The sequence below is a fragment of the Phodopus roborovskii genome, unplaced genomic scaffold (genome assembly GCF_943737965.1).
Source record: "Phodopus roborovskii unplaced genomic scaffold, PHOROB, whole genome shotgun sequence".
NCBI classification, from domain to species: Eukaryota; Metazoa; Chordata; class Mammalia; order Rodentia; family Cricetidae; genus Phodopus; species Phodopus roborovskii.
The window spans coordinates 35,385,674-35,408,938 of NW_026126407.1; the positions used below are offsets into that span (position 1 = coordinate 35,385,674).

At 47.1% G+C, this 23,265-nt stretch overlaps 1 protein-coding gene across 2 annotated transcripts in view; it reads right to left on the reverse strand.

Moving 5' to 3' along the window:
* Ccnjl (cyclin J like) overlaps positions 1-22,362 on the reverse strand; it is a 54,491-nt gene extending 32,129 nt beyond the window's left edge. The window contains exons 1-2 of one of the 2 annotated variants that reach the window (XM_051180917.1): positions 22,227-22,362; positions 21,735-21,839 (exon numbers count right to left, since the gene is read on the reverse strand). In XM_051180917.1, coding sequence (XP_051036874.1) covers positions 21,735-21,797 — 63 coding nt within the window. In that variant the 5' untranslated portion in view covers positions 21,798-21,839; positions 22,227-22,362. Of the gene's footprint in view, positions 1-21,734; positions 21,840-22,031; positions 22,167-22,226 lie in introns of those variants that run through there. The other variant, XM_051180919.1, reaches the window with a different exon arrangement.
* Positions 22,363-23,265: the final 903 nt, after the last annotated feature.

Below are 23,265 nucleotides of genomic sequence, written 5' to 3' on the forward strand. Positions count from 1 at the left end.
TAGGAAGATCTCACCCCTGCTGGGCCAAGGCTTTCCAGGTTTGGCTTTTGGGGGAGGCACTCACACCCCTTTAAGCAACCCTTATACTCTATAATGAAGACAAAGTCATTGGTTCTCCCAGGGTGAACTCTGACTGAGTAGTGCCTAGTAGTTGAGACCACAGGATATAGTGATAGATCAAGTTCTCCCACTGGGAAGGGATTTTGGCAATAATAGCAAATTCAGGAGTAGGGCCTGAGGTTCTCTGAACCTCTTCTCCATAGGGCCTGACTGTTCACAGGCCCATTCTTGTGCTCTGCATTACCCAGTAAATGGCTTGTTTTTTTTTTTTTTTGAGACAAGGTCTCAGGTAGTCCAAGATGGCTTCAAATTCACTATGCAGCCCAGGAAGGTCTTGAACTCCCAACATCTCCACCTCCCAGGTGCAGGAATTACAGGTGTGAGTCACTATGCTTGGATGGATCTATTTATTTATTTGAGGCAGTCTTTTGCAATGTAGTCAAAGCTGGCCTCCAACTTTCTAAAGTGGCCCAGGCTGACTTCAAACTCCACTTTAGCTCATTAGCTTCTGAGACTGTGTGGTTGAGTTGCCATGAGCAGATCAACATTTTATTTTTAAAATCATGAAGATATTTATATTTATTTACAGCTTAAATTAAGGAAACAGATTACCAAAGCTGGATGCTTTTTTCTCTACATTGTTTGATGGATTTATGTGGCTACTCCAGGAGTTCAAACTTCTTAAGGGAAGATTCCAAACCCCAGCACCTCAGTGTAAATACAACAGCTGGATGCCAAATAAACTAACTGTTGAGGGATGGAGGGAGGAAGGTATATTCTAGGTATAGTTCTGGGTCTAGTAGATGCCAGGGGACATCAGAAAGGAAACAAAGATAAGCTTTTCTTTGGTTTTGCTAGTCTGGAACTCACTATGCAGCTTGTCTGGTCTTGAATGCCACCCCCCCCCCCCCATCTCTGCCTCCTGAGCACTGGAATGACCAATGTGCCCCTACCTGGCTGGAGAGGCAAGTCTTGAAAGTGTAAGAATTTGTCTCTGAAGATGCAGTAAGGGAAGTTGCTCAAGCTGGACAGTATCTATAAAGCAGAGGTGGACGATTAGTGGTTAAAAGACCCAGGTGGGCCAGGCAGGCTGTGGTAGCACACAGTTTTCATCCCAGCCCTCAGGAGGCAGAGGCAGGCTGAGTTTGAGGCCAGCCTGGTCTACAGAGCAAGTTCCAGAACAGCCAGGGCTACATGGAGAAACCATGACTTGGAAAACCTAGATAAAGCACACTGGGAAGTCTGTCCTGCGCTAAGGACAATGAGAAGCCATAGAAAGTTTCAGAGTAGGGTTTCTACCTGGTCTGAGAAACCTTCCATGAGATCTCTGTATCAGTCCAGTACTGGGCTCAAGCCAAGGCAGACAGTAGTAGCAGTTGCTGTAGGGTTGCAGCTTCAGCAATGCTGCCCTCCAACCTCCAGGAGATCCCACAACCCCGCAAGCTGCCTGGGTGTTCCCTCTAAGCACGGAGCTCTAAATTCAGGTCATCAGTGTGTGGCAAGCTGCAGCTGCCATAATAGCCTTTGCCAAATGACCTTTGCCCAGGCCATGCTACCCTCATCAGGGTAGTTCAGCCACAAAGCACAATCAGGTATACAAGGTCACAGCCCAAGTTCAGCGCCTTCAGGATCTCCCTTCCCTCTTGTCAAGTGAGAGAAGAGAGCTCTACAGAGCACCCTATCTGCCCTTTCACAGGCTCCTGGGAAAAGGCTTTTACCTTGAGCTTCAGGAAAAGAAAGCACAAAGAAAGCACGTAACAGGACAGTAGCCAGCAGTGCACGCCAAGGGGCAGGACCAAGGAAGAGCATGGCTTTCTAGAAAAGACTAGGCACAGGCTGGAAAGAAAGGTCCTGGCAGCCACAGCTAGGCTATCTCTAGGAGATGTTTTTCCTATTTCATCTCCACCCTCAAATACTTAAATGTCATTTCCTGAGAGACCCCCCACTTCTATTGTTCCAAGCGGGGTCTCCTTTCCTCACCTGCTGCTTGTTGGGTGTGTGTGTGGACGGGGGAGAGGGAGGGAGTTCTATAACTCGCACAGGCTCAACTCACTATGTGGCAGAGGTAACCTTGAACTTCTGATCCTCCCGTTTCTACCTCCCAAATGTTGGGATGACAGATCACAAGTGTGCAACCACAACTGGTTTATGGTGATGCCAGGGAGCCCGTTATGCTAGGCAAGCACATTACCCACTGACCTACTTTCGGGAATGTTTGTTCTTCATGGCCAAAACCTCTGCTTATTTATGTCTTTCCACTGAACAGCAGATTCCAGACAGCCAAGGCCAGGTGCTATATATCCAGTTTGCCCCATGCCCAATTTAATGGCTGACACACGAGCATGTGTTGAAAATGTATGTTGAGAGAAAGAGAATGGTCATCGTTCCTCGCACCAAACAATGTGTGTTTTCCCAGCTCCAGCTGGGAAACCTATTTCTACTATTTACTAACCTTGGGTACAGAGTTCTGACTTTCAGCGACCTTGTCTGAGAAATATGGGTCAGGTTGCTATAAAGTTAACGTATTTGGCACACACCAGTGATCCAAGTGAGAATGCAGAATGGCCCTTCCCTGGAACTGGGTAATCAAACTCCAGATAAGCAGGGTTTATCTGAGGCCTGGAACCTAGTGGAAGGCTAGAGGGCTCTCAAAAGGAACTTGCTTCGCGTTAACATGGAACAAAGTTTTCTACCTTGGGGTGTGTGGACAGCTGGGGCCAAAGGAGCGTCTGGCGAAAAGGACAGCTGTCTATTAGCTTGCTCTGCAGGGCCCCCAAACCAAATGGAATTAGTCATGCTGAGCCTGAGTTTCTTCCTGTCCCCCCAGAGAAGGGCGCTGCTTTGGCACAGGGACAGCAGCAGTGCAGGGTTTGCAGCATTGCTTGCCCTGCTTAGTCTAAGTCCAGCTGATTGTCTCTAACCCAATTAGCAGGGGAGAGGCACTCATCACTCGCAGGCAGGCGGCGGCTTTGCCCTAAGGATCTGCATTCTTCATTCCCCAAGCACTCCTGACCTAAGCCTTGTCAGGCTGCAGCAGCTTGAGTACAGGAAGCAGGCCTCGCTGGCGCTGGCGAGTGGCCTGGATTTCAGGGACAAAGGAGCAGCATGCCCAGGGCGGCTTCCAAAGCTCTCTCAAGATCAGGCAGGCGCTTGGCAGGCATCAACAATCAGCTTGGCAGGGTGGGCTGTAGGAACGTGGCCAGGCAGGGTGACCTTCCTCTCAGCACCAGTATAGTCAACAGCAAGGTTGGGGGGGGGGGCGGGGGACAAGAGGGGGGCGGAGACAAGAGGGACAGATGGATTGAAGGCACTTCTAGATGATCCCCCACTCCCCAGATGTTGGCTCCTTATCACCTGAGCCAGGCAGGAACGCCTTCTGTCCCAGGTGCATGGAGAGATGAGCAGATGGAGGCCAGGGACAGATGGCCATGGTCACCAGAATTCAGGGAAATGCACTTTGCAAAACATGCTTTTGTTATCATAGCTGTTTTGTTTTTTAAATAATTACCATTGACTAAAAAATAATTTTTTAAAATTAAGGTACACACCAAAATGTTTAAGTGGTTATATGGGCAGGGAATGAAATGGGCTGAAATTTTGCATGGTTTGCTTTTAAGCTTTTCAATTTTGTGTGAATTAAAAAAAAAAATCAATATGTAATTTTATAATTTAATTACTAGATTTGTACCTCGAAGAAAAGGTATGGAGAAGGCTAGGTCACTACTGTATTGAGGCCAAACACGAACATTCTCCCCTCCCCCTTTAATCGGCTCTTCAATTGTGAAGCTGCCATGATGAGCGAGCATCCAATTGCACCCTCCTGAAATGTACACAGCATGCCAATGTCTCCCTCAGCAGTGTCCTACTGTTGAGCAATTTTTGTTAACTTTTATGTTCACTGATGAATTTTAAGATTTATTTGTGTTTATGTATATGTGGGTGTGTGCCTCCATGAGCTTATGTGCCCCCATTTATGTGCAGTTGCCCTTAGGCGACAGAAGAGGGCGTCAGCCATTCTGGAACTGGAGTCAGAGGCAGTGGTGACCCACCTGATCTGATTGCTGGGAATTAAACCTGGGTCCCCCGCAAGTGCATCAAGTATTCTTAACCACTGACTCCTCTCTTCAGCTTTTCACTAAAATACTCCAAATAGCCTTTATGACTTCTTCTTACCCCTGTGCCTGCCCCTTGCTCACCTCCCTGTCGGGCTTCTCTGTGTAGCCCTGGCTGTCCCGTAACTGGAGAGATCCATCTGTCTCTGAGTGCTGGAATTAAAGGCATGGGACCACCACCAGCTCCTTTATGATTCAGAATAAAGGACAGTGGATTCTCTAGAGTTTTCAGAACATGGGATCACACAACAGCTTCCTGCTTCCCCTTCAGAGAACTTCTTGAACATTTCCAATGGCTGCATAGTATTTCACAGCCCTGATTTTTAGAAATGTGGCTTGCTTCTCTTCCTTCGACCCTCTGTTCTCCAGGGACCTTCCCTAAACTCTGCCCCATATGACAGCATCCCAGGAGTTTCTTAAAAGCAGCAGCGCTTTCTAAACAAAGTGTTACTTACCACCCAGTAAGGACTAATGAATACCTATTGAATTAGTGAAGGCATGTGTGAATAAATGAATGGAATGTCTAGGGGAAATCCTTCCTATGCCTTTGCCCTTTTATGCTCTCCTTTCCCCTCAGGCGCCCTTAGCTCTCCTGCATCCTTCTTGTGGTTACCAATGTGGGGATGTCAAGAGGGAAGGGGAGGTGGTGATGTCGAGTCAGATTTGATTTCTTTAGAATCACTGCTCCTGGGGTCAGTGAGATAGCTAGCTCAGAAGGTAAAGGTGCTTGCCACCATACCTGATAATTCTCAGGACCCACATTATGAGAACAAATCCTGCAAGTTGTCCTCTGACTTCCACACATGATGTACACACACACACACACACACACACAAATGCGTACACAAAGCAAGTGAAAGTTAATGCAATATATATTTAAAGAAACCACTGATGGAAAAACCAACCTGGGGGTTCTCCAGCAGAAAGAGGGTAACCCTAGAGGGAGAGTTCGGGGAAACAAGGATACATGAATCATAACATAAACTACACGGAGTCCCCCACACTGAGCTGCATGTACAGGCAGTGGGGGCGTCTGGCCAGGTCTGCAAAGATCCCAGATACATGCCCCATCCCCTCAGCCACCCCTCCTGCACAGAGGCACTGACCTTGGTAGAGTAGCAAACTCTTCCATGTCTGTGTTGAACTTAGAAGTGCTAGCAGTACTAGTGTGTAGGGCCAGCTCCAAGTGCAGGAGCACAAGATGGGAGCCAAAGCCAGCCATCCCTGTACCTGGTCAGCTACAGAGGTCGATGACCCCTTGAAACTTTGGCATCTGAAGGTCAGTGCACTCTGGCTTCCTCTATCAGGGGTAGAAATGGCACTCCCAGTTTTCACCCTTGTGTTCTGCTCTGCATTTATTTTCTTCAGACACTGGCTTAAAAGTCATTTCCCTGCCAAGTTTCTGCCAGTCACTCCCTAAACATCTCAGGCTTTTCATCCATTCATGTCCACCAGCTCACTCATTCACTCTTACTGCCTTCCTTGACAGACTATTAGCAGCATGGGGCTGGGGACTAGGCTCATGTCATTCAGCTTGTGACCCCAATACCCGATACAAAAGAGATGCCCAACAGTTGCCCAAAGCTCCTATTTTTGAGAATGGCACATACTAGTAGAATTACAGAGGTGAGAGCATCATCTCAGTGGGCAATTGTAACACTCACAAAGACCAGATGGGAGGCCTGAGAAACTTGCAATCTGCAGTCTGGAGAAAGAGGAAGCAGACAGGACAGGTGCTTTCACAGCGCCTCAGGAGCCTCAATAAGAATTATAAACATGAGCAAAGTACAGTGACTTATAAGCATGAAAATGTCAAAATGAAACCCATTGTTTTTTATGTTAATTAGAAATATTTTGTGATGCTTTCAGTTAGAATAAAGTTTATGAAGAATGTATTAATTATTAGAAAAATTTTTGCAGTTTTCTTTTTTAATTTAAAAAGACCATAAAAAGAATGATAAATTATCTACCTAGCAGACACATCAAAGGCAATGTTCCCCAATGTGTGTTCCATGACAAGGCAATCCCGTAACATGTTTCCTAAAGAAAAGGGTTCCATAGGCCAGTTTGGGAAACACCATATACCACACCCTCACTCCTAAAGCACCTACCAGCACAGTCCCTGGAACTGTGTTTGTTCGGTGACGGATATTCATACAATTTTGGGGAAGTGTACACAAAATTTATTTTGCTACACAATACTACCACCTCTTTTTTTGGAGGCAGAGTGACAACACTCCAGAAAGCCTGGACTAAAACAGTGCTTGGGGAGGGGAGGAGGTTGGCTTCTGAGCAGCATGTGTAAAAAGGAAATTCCAGAGCATCATCAAGGTGGGGCAGGACTCTGGTGAAAATTCCTGGCACAGTGGTTCATAATCTGATGATTCATCTAATCCCAGAGATTTAAGAAAAACTGGCTGAGATTAGGAATTGCAGCTTCCACCTGCCCAACTCGGTATGAATTTCCCTGTGACCATGACATTAGCAGCCTGAGAGATGTCTTTGCTGGGAGGTAGAAGCTGGTATGAGAAACCCCAGGCAGCCAAGGGTCGGGTACTGGGACTAGAGTCAGGATTAAGCACATGCCCATACCCCATTGCATACACTTTATAACTCACAATTCTGGTGGCTTCCAGTCCTCTGTGAACATTGATCTACCTCCCCTATAGAAGCCCTGTATTACAGCTTGTTAGACTATGAGACATGCCACCTTAAGGCAAGGGAGGCCAGCTCCCCAAGCTTCTAGTCCTCTCTCTGGATTTCATGGGTGTTTGGAAGTTCTCAGTATGATAAACAAGTTTGCATTGCCTTCTGATAAATACAGCGTTCTACGGAACATTTGAACAGACAGATTTAAAATATGACATTTGGAAGCCTCTATGTTTATCATGAAGCAAGAGGTGTGGAAACACCATGTGCAACTAAGGTGACCGACAGGAAGTGGAGACTTGCAAATCTCAAGAGAAAAATGCAAGGAGAGGGGGAGGGCCTTTTCAAAGGCCTCTGAGCTAGGCAGGTCCCAGCCTCTCCTCCTCCTCTCAACCTACTGCTTCAGCCTGAGGAGGCATTTCCCGTAAGGCCTGAAGAGCTCCAGCAGACTGTTTCAACATTCACCAAAAGCCAACAGTGCTAGTAACATCCCCTTCTACGGAAGTTGGGCCCAACTTCCTTCCAGCAGGGTGAGAAGTCATGCAGATGGGTCAATTCCCCATATCTCCTCATTCCTGAGAGCCACAGTCACTGGTCCTTTAAGCTACAGCTAAGACATCTGACAGTGACCACAGATGCCTGCTCACACCCCAAAGGCCTGCCATCTCAATCAGTCTCCTGAGTTCCCTCCCCAGATACCCCCAAACATAGCATCCAGTCTCTTTCATCACACCCCCAGGTCTTCATGTTAGCTGTCTTCCTGATATGATGGCATCCCTCACACCTCCTGGATGGAGGAGACTCTCCATCCTCCTACACCCTCTTATCTAGGGCTGGACCAGTGTGTCCCTGCTTCACTGCTGGCTCTGTAATTGATCTATTCTTATAGCTCTCTTCTCTGGGTTCCTCCTCCACCACCTCCTGCTCCTTCTGTTCCTCTTTCCCTCCCTTCCCTCTCCCTTTCTCTTTCACAGCTAGCCCTACCTCCTTCTCTCCTCCATCGCTACTCCCTCTCTCTGCTGGGGAGTGAACCAAGGCCTAAACATGTTAAGCAAGCGCTCTGTGATGCCAGTCAACATTGCTATTCTACTGAGGACCCTAAAGCACCTCACTAACACTCCCAGCTCTTGTCACTCATCTTCAGATTCCTTTTGTGGCCTCTCCTGGGCTCCTTAGTGAAACCCACCATGGATCAATAGGAAATTAACTTCCACCAGAGTGGGGCTCTGCGCCCCTGTCCCACTCACTCCCTAGTCTATCAAATGATAGTCGGCTGACCACAGCACCAGGATCTCCCAAAGACTGGCTTACAAATAGCATCTCCTCACTATGCAGGGGTCAACGGGATCTCTTTTAAATTCATGACTACCTGGGATTTCAAAATGTGACCTTACTTAGACACAGAGTCCTCCCAGGCGAAATTAAGATAAAGCAGGGTCAGAGTGGGTTAGGAAAAGAAAATAGGGACTAGACTAGAGTAATGGGCAGTAGTTAAGAGCACTTGGTCCTGCATAGGCTTGAGAGTCAGTTCCCAGAACCCATACTGTGGCTCATAACTACCCTTAAGCTTAGTTCCAAGGGATCCAATGCCATCTTTTGACCTCCAGGGAACCCAGGCACATAAGTGGTATATAGACATACATGCAGGAAAAACACAAGCATAAGATAAAATACATTTTTCATTGTTGTTTTGTTTTTGTTTTTTTGAGACAGGGTTGCTATTGTAACAGCCCTGGCTGTCTTGGAACTAGCTTTTGTGGACCAGGCTGGCCCTCGAACTCAGAGATCTGCCTGCCTCTGCCTCCCGAGTGCTGGGATCAAAGGCATGCACCACCAAGTCAGACAGATAAAATAAATATTTAAAAAAATTTTTTTTAATACAAAACAAAATGACACACACTGAAAGAAGACAAGGTAGAGAGAGACACAGTGAAAACCTTGTTAAGGAAGACCAGGAACTGGAGAGATTCAACTAGAAGCCAAGGAGTATCACCGACTGTCATCAACCACCAGCAGCTGGGGGAGGCAGGATCCCTTCTGAGAGCGGATGACATGTTTCAAACCTGTACCCCGGAACCAGGAGAACACATCTCTGTTGTTTTAAATTCCCCCAGCTACTTCTTTATTACAGCAGCCCTAGGAATCACATTCATCTCTCAAACACCCGACTCAGGGAATCAAGAGCTCAGGAACTAGAGCTACCACTTCCTTGTTTTCTGCAAGCCAATTCAAAAAGGGTAAATGACTCTACACTGAAATCGTAGAGGCTCCTGATGCTTCGTTTGCAGTCAGCTGAGGGGGAAATAAAAAGCACCACATAAAAGAGCTGCGAGGAATGCTTGAGCAATTATTTCTTCCTCCTCCCCCTCTTCCTTCCCTTCAGACAGGGTCCTCATATATCCTAGGCTGTCTTCCAATTTTCTGTGTGTCCAAAGATGACTTTGAACTTTTGAGTCTTCTGCCTCCGCTTCCTGAGAACTGAGATTATAGGTATGTGCCATCATGCTGTTTCATGTGATGCTGGGGATAAAATCCAGGGTTTTGTGCATGCTAAGCAAGCACTCAACAAACTGAGCTACATTCTCCACCTCTCTGAAGCCACTTCCATAACCAGATGAAATTATGTGTATAAGGCATTCATTCGGCAGTCTCTGGCAGGTACCCTGTGGGCATCCAGTGAACAGCAGCAACTTCCTTTAGTGGGCAGCATGTTCTTTAACATTACCAGACAGGGTTTTTTTTGTTTTGTTTTTTTTTTTTTTTGGAACTCTCCAATAACAATGCTTGCTGTGGAAACGCTGGACATACCTAGCTACGGAGCTCCTTTATTCCAACCAGGGAGCAACATGCAGCCTTTTGCTTCTGTCCACTGGTTCTCTTGACTCTAATGACAGAACCTAAAGGCATGCACTCTTCCTGTGCTGGTTCACACACCACTGCCTTGGGTGGCTACAAAGTGGGGTCCAATAACAGTGAGCCAGCTTGCCTGTCTCATATTCTTCTCACAGCTCTCCACATGCTTTGGGGATAAAGTATGTCAACTTCTAGGGAGACCAGCATGCCAAAAGCCAACACTCTTGGTCCATCCCAGTCTTCCTCTAAATAACCAAGATAGTCCCCCATGGGGCTCATGCTTTGTGTGACTGTCACATGTCCTGGCCCGTGCTAGAGCAACTCCTCCATACCTGCCCTCGTCTTTCAAATAGCATCCTCTATAGCTTTTCTATATTCAATTCTCTACACTTGGCCCTCCTATTTGTAAGATCATAGGACACATTAGAGAGGATTGCAAGAGGGCTTAGCAAAAGAAGGCCAATCTAGCTCTTAGCAGACCATTGAGCACTCATTCAATGGTGGCTGTAGACTTCAACTCCTTAGCACACAGTAAGCACACATTAAAGCTATATTGTCATTACTGACTCTTGTGGTCATTAACATAAGGCTGTAACTGGTTTTATATGAATGTCCTTAGGTATGCTAAGGTTCTCAGGGCAGATTTTGGGATATGCTTCCCCTGGCAGAGCATCAGGATGGGTTATATATGGAGTACATTAAAAGCTGTAGACAAAGAGGCTCCATAGTGGGCCACAGATTCTAATCTCAGAAGGCTAGGACAGGAGGATGGCAAGCTTGAGGTGATCCTGGGCTCTGTAAATGACAGAACCATGAGAACTAAACTTTGAAGTACCTTGGACAATGGAGAACTAGTTCTGTGTCTGGGTTCAGGAAATGTATGTAGAGAAGTGGATGAGAAGTGTTAAAATGTGCATGGAATGGAATCCTCATTTGCAGCTCTGTCAAAACCAAAGTTAGTGATAATAGCACCAAGTCAAAAGCATTGTACAACACTCACCTTCTCACCCTGCTCAGTGATGGCCCAGGCAGAGTCCATGCTGTGTCAACCTCAACTGCAACCTTACATGCTACAGATATCAACTTCTTAGCTCACAGCCTACAACCATTAAAAGTAGGGGAGGGGGATAAGGGAAGGGGAAATAGAGATTTTTGTGAGTGGACTGTAGGCATGTAGAGATAGGAACATGAGTGATCAGGTTATGGGGACAGAAGAGGAGACTCCTGAAAGACTACTGGAAAGTGGGGAGGGCATTTCAGGGCCATGAAAAAGCCTGGCACAAGAGAATCTTGTAAGAATCTACAAGGATGACCCCAGCTAAGACTCCTAGCAATAGCAGATATACAGTATGAACTGGCCATCTCCTGTGACCAGGCAAGACTTCAAATGGAGGGAGTGGGACACCAACCCAGACACATAACCTTTGACCTACATACAGTCTGTCCTGCCTATGGGATATGGTGGGGTAATGGTGGCCTAGAGACTGAGGGAGTGGCCAACCAATGACTGGTCTAGCCTAAAACCCATGCCAGGAGAGTAAGCCCACCCCTGACACTGCCTAGAGTACCAGGACCCACAGGCTAGATGGCCCAGAGATCTAGGATAGAACCAGACACAAATGGAAGAAAAGTAAGGTCAACTTGATGATGCCTAACGATACTCTGCTATACTCATAGATTGGTGCCTAGTCCAGTTGTTATCAGAAAGGCTTCATCCAGCAATTGATGGAAACAGATGCAGATGCACAGCCAAACATTAGGGGGAGCTGGGAGAATCCTGCAGAAGAGGTGGAGAAAGGATTGCAGGAGCCAGAGGGGTCAAGGACACCACAAGAAAACTCACAGACACAATTAACTTGGGCTCACCGATACTGAACCTACAAACAGGGAGCCTGAGTGGGACTGACCTAGGCATGTATGTTACAGCTGTGTAACTTGGTCCTCTTGTTGGACTCCTAACGGTGGGAACAGGTCTCGGCTGTCTCTGACACTCTTGTTGGCATTTGGGACCCTATTCCTCATACTGGGTTACCTTGCCCAGCCTTAATACATGAGGAGATGATTAGTCTTAATGCAACTTGATATGCCATGTTTTGTTGATACTCATGGGAGACCTGCCCTTTCCTAAACAGAAACAGAGGGGGAGTGGATTAGGGGGTGGTAACAGAGGGAGGTTGGTGGGGGCTGGGAGAAGAGGAAGGAGGGGAAACTAAGGCCAGGATGTAAAATAAAATAAGTCTTGAGTCAGGTGTGGTGTGGCACAAGCCTTTAATCCCAGCACTCAGGAGCAGAGGCAGGTGGATCTCTGTGAGTTCAATGCCAACCTGAGGTATGAAAGAGGTCTAGCTCAGTCAAGGCCACACAGTGACAGCAACAAAAAACTATGTCTTGGCTGTGGTAGAACTCCAGGGACAGCAGGTGGCAAGGTTTCACAAATCTAACTTTCCTACTTACTAGGGGTTGGAAGTAGGTATTTAAGATCTTGAGGTTGCTTTTCTACCAGTCTGAAGGAATTACTAATACCTAGGCTGCCTGTCCTTCCAGACTGTGGTAACAGGGAAGTTCAAGGAGACAACTGTGGGCTATAATGCATACCCTTGGTTGCATAAGGCATCTGTGATGGGCACATACTGACAAGAACCCCCATGCAACAACAGAACTTGCTTAGGACAAGAAGGTGTAGTCCTTGTCCTCAGGACCTAATCACATAGAAGGGAGGCAGAAACAAGTAGATCCCTGGGGCTTGGCAGCCATCAGTGTAGGGAACAGGTGAGTTCAAGAAACTTGGTCTGATGTCTCAAACTATAAAGTGAGCAAGGCATAGTGGTACACACTTTTAATCCTGACACTCAGGAGACAGAGGCCAGTGCATCTCTGTGAGTTCAAGGTCAGCCTGCTCTACATGAAGAGTTCCAGGCCAGCCAAGGTTGCTTAGCAACAGCCTGTCACACACTATGACTGGCTTAGAAAATACACACACACACACACACACACACACACACACACACACACACACACACGAGAGTGAGGGCAGAGAAGCAGACAGAGAGAGATAGACAGAGGGGAGTGTAAAATAAGTTTATCTTAAAAAAAATTCATAAGTTAAAGGAAAATCAAGGGGAAAGAAACCAACAAACAAAAGTCATAATGGTTAGCTCAAGAGTCAGAGGTGTTCTGAACTGATTGGATGTTTTTTTCTTGTGACCAAAAATATCAGCAATGGAAAAGATAAGGCCACCTATGAGAGCTGCTCTAATGACTCCAGACTCTGGCACCATCTGCTCCAGTGACCTGCAAGGGACCCCGAGCCTCAGGATAATTGAAACTCTGCTTCCAAAGCATCCAATTACTCAGTGGCTGCCACTTGCAGTACACACTGCAGTGCCAGGGTTAAGAGGGGGCAAGAGTTCTCCAGCAGAGCCTCCCAACAGCCCCCACCCATCCCCTCATAGGGTCTTGTGCCAATTCCTTGCTACAGTCAGGAGTTCGTGGGCCCCTGAGAGGTCTAAGAGTGTCCTTCCCCATGCCTTTCTGTTTTGGGGCATTCTCAACCGGGGTCCTGCTCTTTTACCCACAGCCAATGAGACATCAGTTTTAGCTGAACGAAGGGCACTCCATTTTTTACAGGGATTCTACTGCAGCAATGTTACTGGGGAGCAGGCATCATTGCCAGCAATAGTATAGTGTACACTGTTGTACCCTGTTGAGAATTTGATTGGTGACAGGCAATGTTCTGACAATCGGATCTTGTCATGCACAGCTCCATTTTAGGAATTTATCCCTAGACAGGCGGACAGATAAGGCTCACCGCCACAGTGCTATAGACAATTAAGTGATTCACTTGAAATAACCCAACAGGCATTCAGGGGCAGAATGGCTGCTCAAGCTGTTATAACAGACTCCAGAAAAGCAAAATGGGACAGATGAATCACAAAAGAATGATATGTATATGTCAGCATGTCAGTCACACTTGAACTTGACAATATCAAGTAAGCATTGGAACTTAATCCTAGAGCAAAGAGGACAGTCAAATTGTGATGCAACTATAAAGTATTGTGAACAGTGTTGACTAATATTTAAAGACACAGGCTAGACATTGTGGCACAATAATTTCAGGATTTAAGGGTACAGCAGGAGGATCACAGGTTCACAACTAACCTGGATTTTTTTTTTTTTTAAATATGTGTGTTTTGCCTGATACTTGTGTTTGTGTACTATGTGAGTGCAGTACCCAAGAAGACCAGGAGAGGATGGATCCCCTGGAACTGGAGTTACAGATGGCTGTCAGCTACTACGTTAGTTTTGGGAATTGAACTTGGGTCTTCTGGAAGAGCTGAACAGCCAGTGTACTTAACCACTGTGTCTCTCTAATTCCTCTTGTGTTTATTTTTCATTCTCATTCTCTCTCTTTCTCCTGTGTGTGCCTGCGTGCGTGCATGCATGTGTGTAAAAACCTCAGTGTCCTCTCGTTCTGTCAGGTGCTCACATTCCAGAAAAACTCTGCCTGCATTTCCTTTGCCCAAGGGGATGAAAGACTCAAGGGCAAAGGCTCAGGGCCAGCCAAAGCCTTGTAAGTTCTGCCTTCACTTAGCTCGTGAATACAGGCTTCCCTGGTAACCTGAATGCCCGCCCAGTCTTTGTATAGCATGCTTCAGAGGCCGGAGAGTCATTAAAAGCACACACCCTTGTCTTCTTCAGGGGCAGTATATATAGTCCAGAAGTCAAAAGAGTTGGGCTTCCTTAGGTAGAAGCACTGAGACCAAGTCTCCACTGGGTGCTGTACCCAATGGAGGTCTCAAGTGAGCACACAGATTCCTTATTCAGATTTTGTACTGTCCTCTTATGAAACACTTACAAGGAGTTGGGCCTCAAGGTACAGGTGTGTCATTCCAGATGTTTGGGAAACTGGGTCAAGTAGATCAAAATTCAGGCTAACCTGGGCAACTTAGTAAGACCTCGCCCCAAATCAAAAAGTAAAAAAAGAAAAAGGGCTGGGGATGTAGCTCAGTGGTAGAGCACTTGCCTAGCACACCTGAGGTCCTCAGTTCAATTCCCAGTACCACACACACATCCACACATAATGAAAAGACAGATGTGATTCACTCCAGTCAAGGGCTGCATAGCGGGACAGCGGAATGACCCAGCTTCCCAAACATCTGGAATGACACACCTGTACCTTGAGGCCCAGCAGCTTTCCATCCTCCATGATCAGTCTTCCATCCCATCTGTGTCCCTCTCCTGGGTAGCTCAAGTCAGCTTTGCAGTTTAGACAGCAGGAAAACACTCTGTGTGCTATCATCTAGGTTACAAACGCTTCCAGGAGGGAGCCACCAAGGGAAGCTGCCTTGAGTGGCACTGAAGACCATAGCCATGAGATAGCCCTGCTGATATACCAGGCAAGGGCCTGTCAAGACCAATGCTCTTAGATCTACCCTAGGCAGATGCAACCATCAATAGTGGCCAGGACATCTTTTTATTAGGGAACTGGATGTTTTTATTGGGGAACTCAGATGTATGGAAAATGGCCTTTTGTGTTTAAAGGGGTTCAGAAACCCAGAAGAGGAAAAGCAGTGGGAAACCCAAATGGTCAATAATACCCAAGTTGGACTATATTGTTTATTGGCCAGTTATTTTGTTCTTTTAGGAATTCAACTTAGGGTCTCTGGAATACTAGGCAAGAACTCTTCCCTGCTGAGTTGAATTCCTTACCTTTGTGTCCTATTTATTTATTTATCCCTTCATTTATTTACTTTGTGGTTGTTGAGGTAAGATATTACTCTATAGCCCAGAATGACCTGCAGGCCTCCATGTAATGTAGAGTGTTCTTAAACTCATGGTGGTCTTCCTGACACAGCCTGCTGAGCATGGTTTAGGAAAAGATTAGTTTTTGAGACCATGGCACAACAAAACAGACTACAGTGTCTTGGACAACAGAACTTAAATCCCCTTCCAGCCCAGCTTATGTTTCCAGTCCTTGCTAAAAAAATTTTTTTCCAAAAGTGACTTTAAGATAGTTATTCATTCTGCACCTTACAGGTCCCCATCTGTAAAATGGGCTGAATCCCAGCACTGGAACCAAAATGGTGGGGGTAGGTAAACAAGATGTTAGCAAGGTGTAAAATTTATAGTAAGTACAGCAGCTGCAATAGTTTCATCACTGAATCAAATCTTTCTTGTCACGGTGTTGGAAGATAATTGTAATAAATGCAATCACAATCATAAACTACTAACAATGTCTTTTACTAATCCACTGGTTCAAGACATAGTTTTTGCAAAGCTGGGGACATAGCTTAGTGGGAAAGTACTTGCCTAGCCACTGCAGGCCCTGGGTCTGATCCCCCACAGTGCAAACAAAAAGTCTCACGTAGGCAAGGCCTTCTCAGTGTGCAGTGAAGTAGTTTCAGGAAGTAGAAGAAATGCGTCTGGTGATACGGTACTGAACAGATCTCATGCTAGGGCAGGGTGAGATGACCCTAAAGTACCTCATACTTCCATTACAGAAGACAGGAATGCCCGGAAGAAAACCCTCTAGGCTGTAGGCTCCTGAGAGCCCAGAAAGCTAGACCTCTTATGTCATGTCAAGGTGGGGGGGGTGACTTTGTGAGTTTGGGAGGGATGAACCCATCCCCAAAACCTCTAAAGTCAGGTATTTATGACAAGCCAGCATTAAATCACAGCCATGAGAAAGTTGTCCTTAACTATTTTCTTTAGTTGCTTTCATAACTTCCTCCCTCCCTCCTAGTTGGAGAGTAAGAGCTATAAACTGGACATACATCTAAAGGGGATGAGGGCAAGCTTAGTCTATATTTGCTGCTCTTTGGGGGATTAAGTTCAGGAAATGGTTGTCTTGGTTAAGGTCTGGGAGAAATTATTCCTGTTGTCTGAGCTCAATAAGCAGTTGTTTTCCCAGGATACTTACAGTGTACTTTGGTTCAGGTCAGGACACCTATCTCTGTGGCTAATTACTTTCTTATGACCCCACCCAGCATTATATGAGAGGACAGTACTCAGGTGTCTAGGCAGCTAAGAAGGTACCTTCCCCATGGTCCAGTGTATGACACTTCAGCCAGCACTATGGTCTGCTCTAGTTGAACCAGGAACCCACACCCAACCCCAACCCTACCCCCGCCCAATGCCAAAGACTAGGTATAGAAAAACACTTCTGCACAGCTATTCAACACATCCAAATGAAGTCCACCAAGTTCCTTTCTCCAGGTACTCAGCATGCTGTGCCTGTATTAGGCAGGGCAGTGGACCCTAAGGTCCCTCTGCACCAGACATTGGACTGGGAATGCTAAGGCATAGGGCATACCTCATGCCTACAAGCTGCTCACAGCTGAGTTTGAAGGAGTAGATACTACATGGATGACAAAGACCATAGAAAAGTAAATGCAAAATTATATTAGAGAGGCTGAGACACACAAGGAAGTGCTATCTGTGACCTACCTCTATGTACATCCAAATTTACGCGAACCTAAGACTGAAGACTGTATTAACCTGAAATTCAGGAGGATGAATTTTCTTTGGGGGACCAAAAAAAAAAAAAAATAGCTCTAGGTTTTAATCTGATACTCAAAGGGTATGGACTGTAAAAAAACATCACCACCATCATCCTCCACATGTCCTTCTCTCAGAGCACAGGTGAGAACAGGTGAGAAACAACTTTCCCTGTAGGAGCTATAGCTACTGTTCGCCTCACAGCAGACAAGTCAGAAGGGGCAAAGCTAGGGGGTAGTGTGTTTTAGGATTCCAGGGGTCTTCCGTGGAAGCTGCAGAACCAAGAAGGAGGACCAAAGGAGGTACTTAAGGGCTTGGTGTGGGAAAGAGGTGGCCTGCAGAGGGAGAAGTGGGAGACATTTTCCCAGAGACTTTTGGTAGAAAGGCACCCTGCACCCAGTCTGTTCCTCAATCCCCTCTAGGCTAGGTGGAAGGTGTCTGGATGAGCCATCTCATTCCTGGGTCCTGCACTCACTAGACACATGGCTTTTAGCAAACTACCATGTCACTTTCACACCATGAGATGACAACACCTTTCTTTTTCTGGGAGGGAGGGTGAGGCAAGTTCTCATGTAGTTCAGGTTGGCCTCCAACTCCTATGTAGTTGAGGCTGGCCTTGAACTCCTTATCTTTCTGCCTTCCCCTCTCAAGTGTTGACATCATAGTTTTGTGCTACCACACACAGCTAAGATACCTTAAAATAAAAAACTTGGGACATGTGTGGCATGTATGCATGTGTGTATATGAATGTGCACATATGTGTAGAGTCCTGAAGTTAACACTGAAATGTCTTCTTTATTCACCCTTTATTTATTGAGACAAGGTCTCTTTGTGAACCTGGAACTCGCCAATTCTGGCTAGTCCAGCTAGCCTGGTTGCCCTTAGAATACCTTCACTATGCCTCTGGAGTGTGGGAATTACAAGTGGCTACTATGCCTGCCTGGCTTCTATGTACATGCTGGGATTTGAACTCTGGTCCTCACACTTGCAAGGTAAGTATTTTCCCCCCCACTGAGCCATGTCTCTAGACCTCTGAAATGCCTTTCATATATAAAATGATCACTGACACATTTAGGGACACCAGGAGACTCCACAACCCAAGTCTTAGCTGAGTGCTTACTTTATGAAGGGGTCCACTGGGCTCCCACATACCTATCCTAAGGGAGAGAGGACACCCCAGCCACACACCTTCCACATAGATCATATTCTTAGATTGTCTCCCTTGACCTTTAAATCCCTATAAAATATGTCTCCCCAGTTTATAGAAGAAGCTATTGAATGATTCATTTTTATCATTTTGAACATATAGGGAGGGCTCCATTCTAGACATGGAGGCCCCAGAATTGCATGAGACAGATTTAGGTGGACTCTGGTGAAGCATATGTTTAGAATCAGGGGAAAGACAGCAAACTAGGAGTGGCCAGTTTCAGATACTAGTGAGTGCTATAAAGAGAATAGAACAGAGTGATCTAATAGTGACATGGGGGGGGGGGATAATAGATTAGTGGGAGGCTACTATGAGACAGACTGAGTAACACAAACTGCATTGAACAGTCAGTATAAAGGCCTTGAGGCATGAAGAAGCTTGACTAGTTCAAGGGACAGAGAGGAAGTCAGTGTGGCTCCAAGGGAAGGAGATGGAGACAAGATAAGAGAATAGGCCAGGGAGGCTACGTCAGGAAGTCCAGGTAAAAGTGTGGACTGGGAAGTTTATTTGAATATTGTATTTATTCATAATGTGTATGGATGTTTTACCTAAATGTGTACCTGTGCACCATATACACGAAGTGCCCACAGAGACCAGAAAAAGAAGGAGTTGGATGGCCTAGGACTGGAGTTACACATAGTTGTGAGCAGCTGTGTGAGTGCTAGGAATTGAATCTGTATCTTCCGAAAGAGTGGCCAGTAATCTTCATCGTGGAACCATCTCTCCAGACCCCTGGGAATTTTATTTGAAGAGTAACAGATCTTGAAGCAAAGAAGTGACACAATGGAATTTTGGTTATGGGGGAAGAATGAACCATAGCATCTGGGCTGAGAGAAGGTAAACAGTCAAGTCAGGAGATGCCACCATTACTAGTTGGCATACAACACCAAGACTCATTTCCATGGTGCTAAATTGTCCATATTGTTACATGATGCTAACCAGACTCTCCCATCTGATGAGGTGGGGCTCCCACTGGTCCCGAGATGGCACCTGTGCCCCTTGCCACCATCCGGAGAGGATGGCTGCTAGTAGCCCCACAAAAACAATCGAAACAGCCTGTATGCAAACATTCTTTGTGCTTAGCTGGCAACATTCAACAAAGGGTGAATGTCCAGTGTGTGCCAGGCTCTTGGAAAGTTGTTCTGCAGTAGTAGGAACACATTATTAGAGTTAATGTCTAATTTAAAAAAAAAAAAAAGTCACCCTGTCTGGAAAAGATAATGGGCCAGCCCTTGTTCCTCAAAGAGAGGAGATCAGTTGGGGTTCCAGTCCCTTTACCATGTGATTTTCACTCAAAATTCCATCAAGCCAAACATTCTTAAACATCTTTGAAGAGGGAGAAGAAATACAGTAAGAATACCATCAGCAGTATTTGGAGGAAGTGGGACATTGTAACTAATGAGATTTGACCCTAAGGTCAGCTTCAAGCCTGGAATGTCTCAGGCAACTGAACTCTGAGTTACATTGTTTCCACAGAGTTTTCTCTTCCCATCCGGTCCTAAGCTATGTGCAGAAATGGCAAACTCTTGAGGTATGTTAAATCAGGAAGGCAAGTTCCCCAATGGCCCCCAATACCTGTATTCAGCCAATACTTGTAGAACAGGACTAAGAACACACTGTTTCATGTAGAACCCCTATCTCCTTTGGCCCTGCTTTCTGGCCTTGAACTTCTGACCCTCCAACCTCTGAATGCTTAGTTAAAGGTGTGCAGTATCATAACCTGCTTTTGAAAAGAACTATTAGGACCCAAGTTTGTCTCCAGATTTCCAGACTGGAACATTTTATTCTGGAAAGAGCCAAGTAACATGGGAAAAACTGTGTGTGTGTGTGTGTGTGTGTGTGTGTGTGTGTGTAGGTAGAGAGAAAGAGAAAACAAAACAAAACAAAAAAACAAAGCACTTCTATGCCTGGAAGACACTTACCCCTTCCCTGGGGAGGCACCTCCACAAGAATCAGGGGACTTTTTAAACAGGCTTGCCATAGACACTGAGTACACATGTGTTAAAAGGGAGACCCAGTTCTGCACAGATCCACATAAGACAACTTCTGTCCTACATTTGGCTGACAAACTAGTTGAGAATACCTCTCCCCTAAATTCATGCCCACCTGGAACTTGAGAATGTGAACTTACTTTAAAGTCATATCCTTTCAAGTCTACCAACTGAAGTGTAGCCGAGTCTTATCAGCTTAGGGTGGGCTCCTATGAGAAAAAGGACACAGACCCTCCTGGGAGATGACACGGAAGAGGACACTGTGAGGAAGCTCAGAGCACTCCAAAAAACTGAGGCAACAGGACCGTAAATTTGAGAAGTGCTTGTGCCGCACAATAACTATACAGCTAGTCTCAGAAACAAGACAGAAACATCATCTTCGGGACCCTTCCAGCATTACAGAACATATTTTTGGTGCAGGATATTCTCCAGTTTCTAGCTGTTTGTTACAGTAGTTTCACTTCCATACTTCACACCAATTGTCCAAAGACCCTTGCCAGCCTGGTATAGGAAGGAAGAAACACAGGGGAGCCTCGAGTCCACTGGGCTTTTCCAGCCTCCCAGCAGCTACCAGCAGCCTGGGGAGGGGAGGGGAGGGAAGCCAGGATCACATTTCAGGCATCCCCACCTTCTACCACAGAAGGCCAACTGGCAGGGGGATTTCTGTTCTCTCCCTTGGCTTCCTAGTTTGCAACCTCTTCCAGTTAGTGTTTCTTTTCTTTCTCTTGTTTTGAGACAAGGTGTCACTATGTAGCCCCCAGTCCTTCCTGGAATTCATCATGATGACTCCCACTGGCCTTGAACTTGTGGGGACCCTCTGCTTCTGTCTCCACAGAGCTGGGATCACCCACCAGGCCTGGCTTTTAAAGTTCAATCAGTTCCAACCTTAACAATGCATTCTCACCAACTACCTAATATTTCTTGTTACCGAACTGCAACTTTTACTGCTTTTACATAAAATTTTTTAGGCATCTGTTGTACCACTGAGCTATGCACCAGTCTATTTTTTTTCCTTAAAATATCATGTGTCTTTGAACTACACACTGAAATGATACATATTATTTTTAAAGCTCATTTTTATACCATTTAAAGAAATTTCCGGAGGTAAATCCAATGGGATAACTATTCTCCATTTAGTTGCCCGGAGCTCTGCTCTCCTGAAAAACAGACTTCAAGTTCTTGGACCTCCAGGTCTTCTCCTTGGAGGAAGAGCACACTCCCCCATGAAGGTAAAAGGGCAGGCGCACAAATAGGCAACAAGAGTTCCGAGTTCCCACGCGGGGCGTCCTGAAGACACGTACACAAGAGCGAAAGTGATTCTAAATATCCAGTCCTTGCGAGTGACAAGGGCTGGGAGGGACTGACCTTTTCGCGTAGGGTGCAGTGGACATCCGAGGCGACGCGCCCTTCCCACCACGGCTCATCCATCACCACCGCAGATCCGAGGCTACCGGGATCTCGGGGCGCACCCTGCGAGGACACGGGAGCTTCAGTGGCCGGAGACACTCTTTCCCCACTCCGCCCTCGGTCGCCCTTATTCTTGCCGGTCCCTGTCCCCGACCTGTACTGGCGCCCCCTCCTGCCCCGCTCAGCGGAGCTGGCGGCTGCCCGCTGTCCTGAAAAGCCAGCAGTGTCCCCCTCCACTCTCTCCGTCCTCCCAACCTGGGGCAATCTGGAACTGTGTGCAACAACTTGCAGAATTTCCAACGTTCCCTTCTGCAAAAGTTGCAAAGTTGCCGGCTGTAGTAGCTCGCCTGGGGCTGGCTGGGTCACCGGCTCTGAGTCCCCAACTCCTCCCCCGCCGCCCAGCCTTTGTCCTGCTCGCACATCCTGCCCTCGAGCCGGGGCGAGACTCACGCATCGCTGTCCCCGCGTGGAGAGACGCGGGTGACGGGTCCCTCTCCGCACCGGGCGCGCTGTGCTCTCCGGTGGCCGTCCGGCCCTTGGCCTCGCGTGCTCGCGACCGGCGCCTCCGCAGCCCGTCCGGCCCGGCCACCGGCGCGCCCCTGCGTGCGCTCGGTCCCGCCGCGGCTCGCAGTTCGGGCCGCCGGGGGCCTCCCTCCCTTGCTCAGGGAATTGGGGGCCGGGCCTCGCGCATGCGCCGGCGGCGCCCTGCGCCCCGCGGGGCGGGGGGCTGGGAATGGCAGTCTTTTCTTTCCCCGGCGCTGGGCTGAGCTTCCTGCCCACCCTCCTCCCTCGCCCAGGAGAAAAACTAGGCTTCACCTTTCCGATGACTCACGGGGGGTCCCCAATCACCGCACCGGCTTGATCCCGGGGCGCCGGGATACGGCGCCACCTGCGCTCACCGCGCGTGGAACCAGCGGCCGGGACGCCCCCGGAAAGTTCTGACTTCCGCATGCGCTTCTCCTGCCAACCTGCAGACGCTTCCACCTGTCTTTCTTTCTTTTCAGCCTGTCCTGTGATGGGGAGGTAGATTTCCGAACAATTCCCACCGGAGCCCCAGAAAGCCACCCTCGGTTACGCACGAGTTCCTCCTTATAAAGAGGGCTCATTGAGTATTTTATTGTGCTCTTAAGCATGCATCCCATCCATGCCGAGCCTTGCAAGGAAACAGTCCTTATGGCCGGCTGCGGGATAGAACGCCCTTCTAATATGCTTGTTTTTCAGAAAGGCATTTTCTGGAGTCAGCCTTATAAAGGCATCACGTCCCGTTGTACTGATGTTGTGACCCCCTGCTCTCTGTTACTCCACTAACTTGGAATCAAATCCACCAACAAACCTGGGTGTTTTTTGCCCAGTTCCTTGACCACTTAGCTTGGCTTCAGGTATTAGGGGGAGGGGAGAATACAAGTTGCAATCATTTAATTCAGGATACATTATAATAAAATGAGAAAATGCATGAAAGAGGGTAACCACCAGGCCCCGTTAGAAAGCA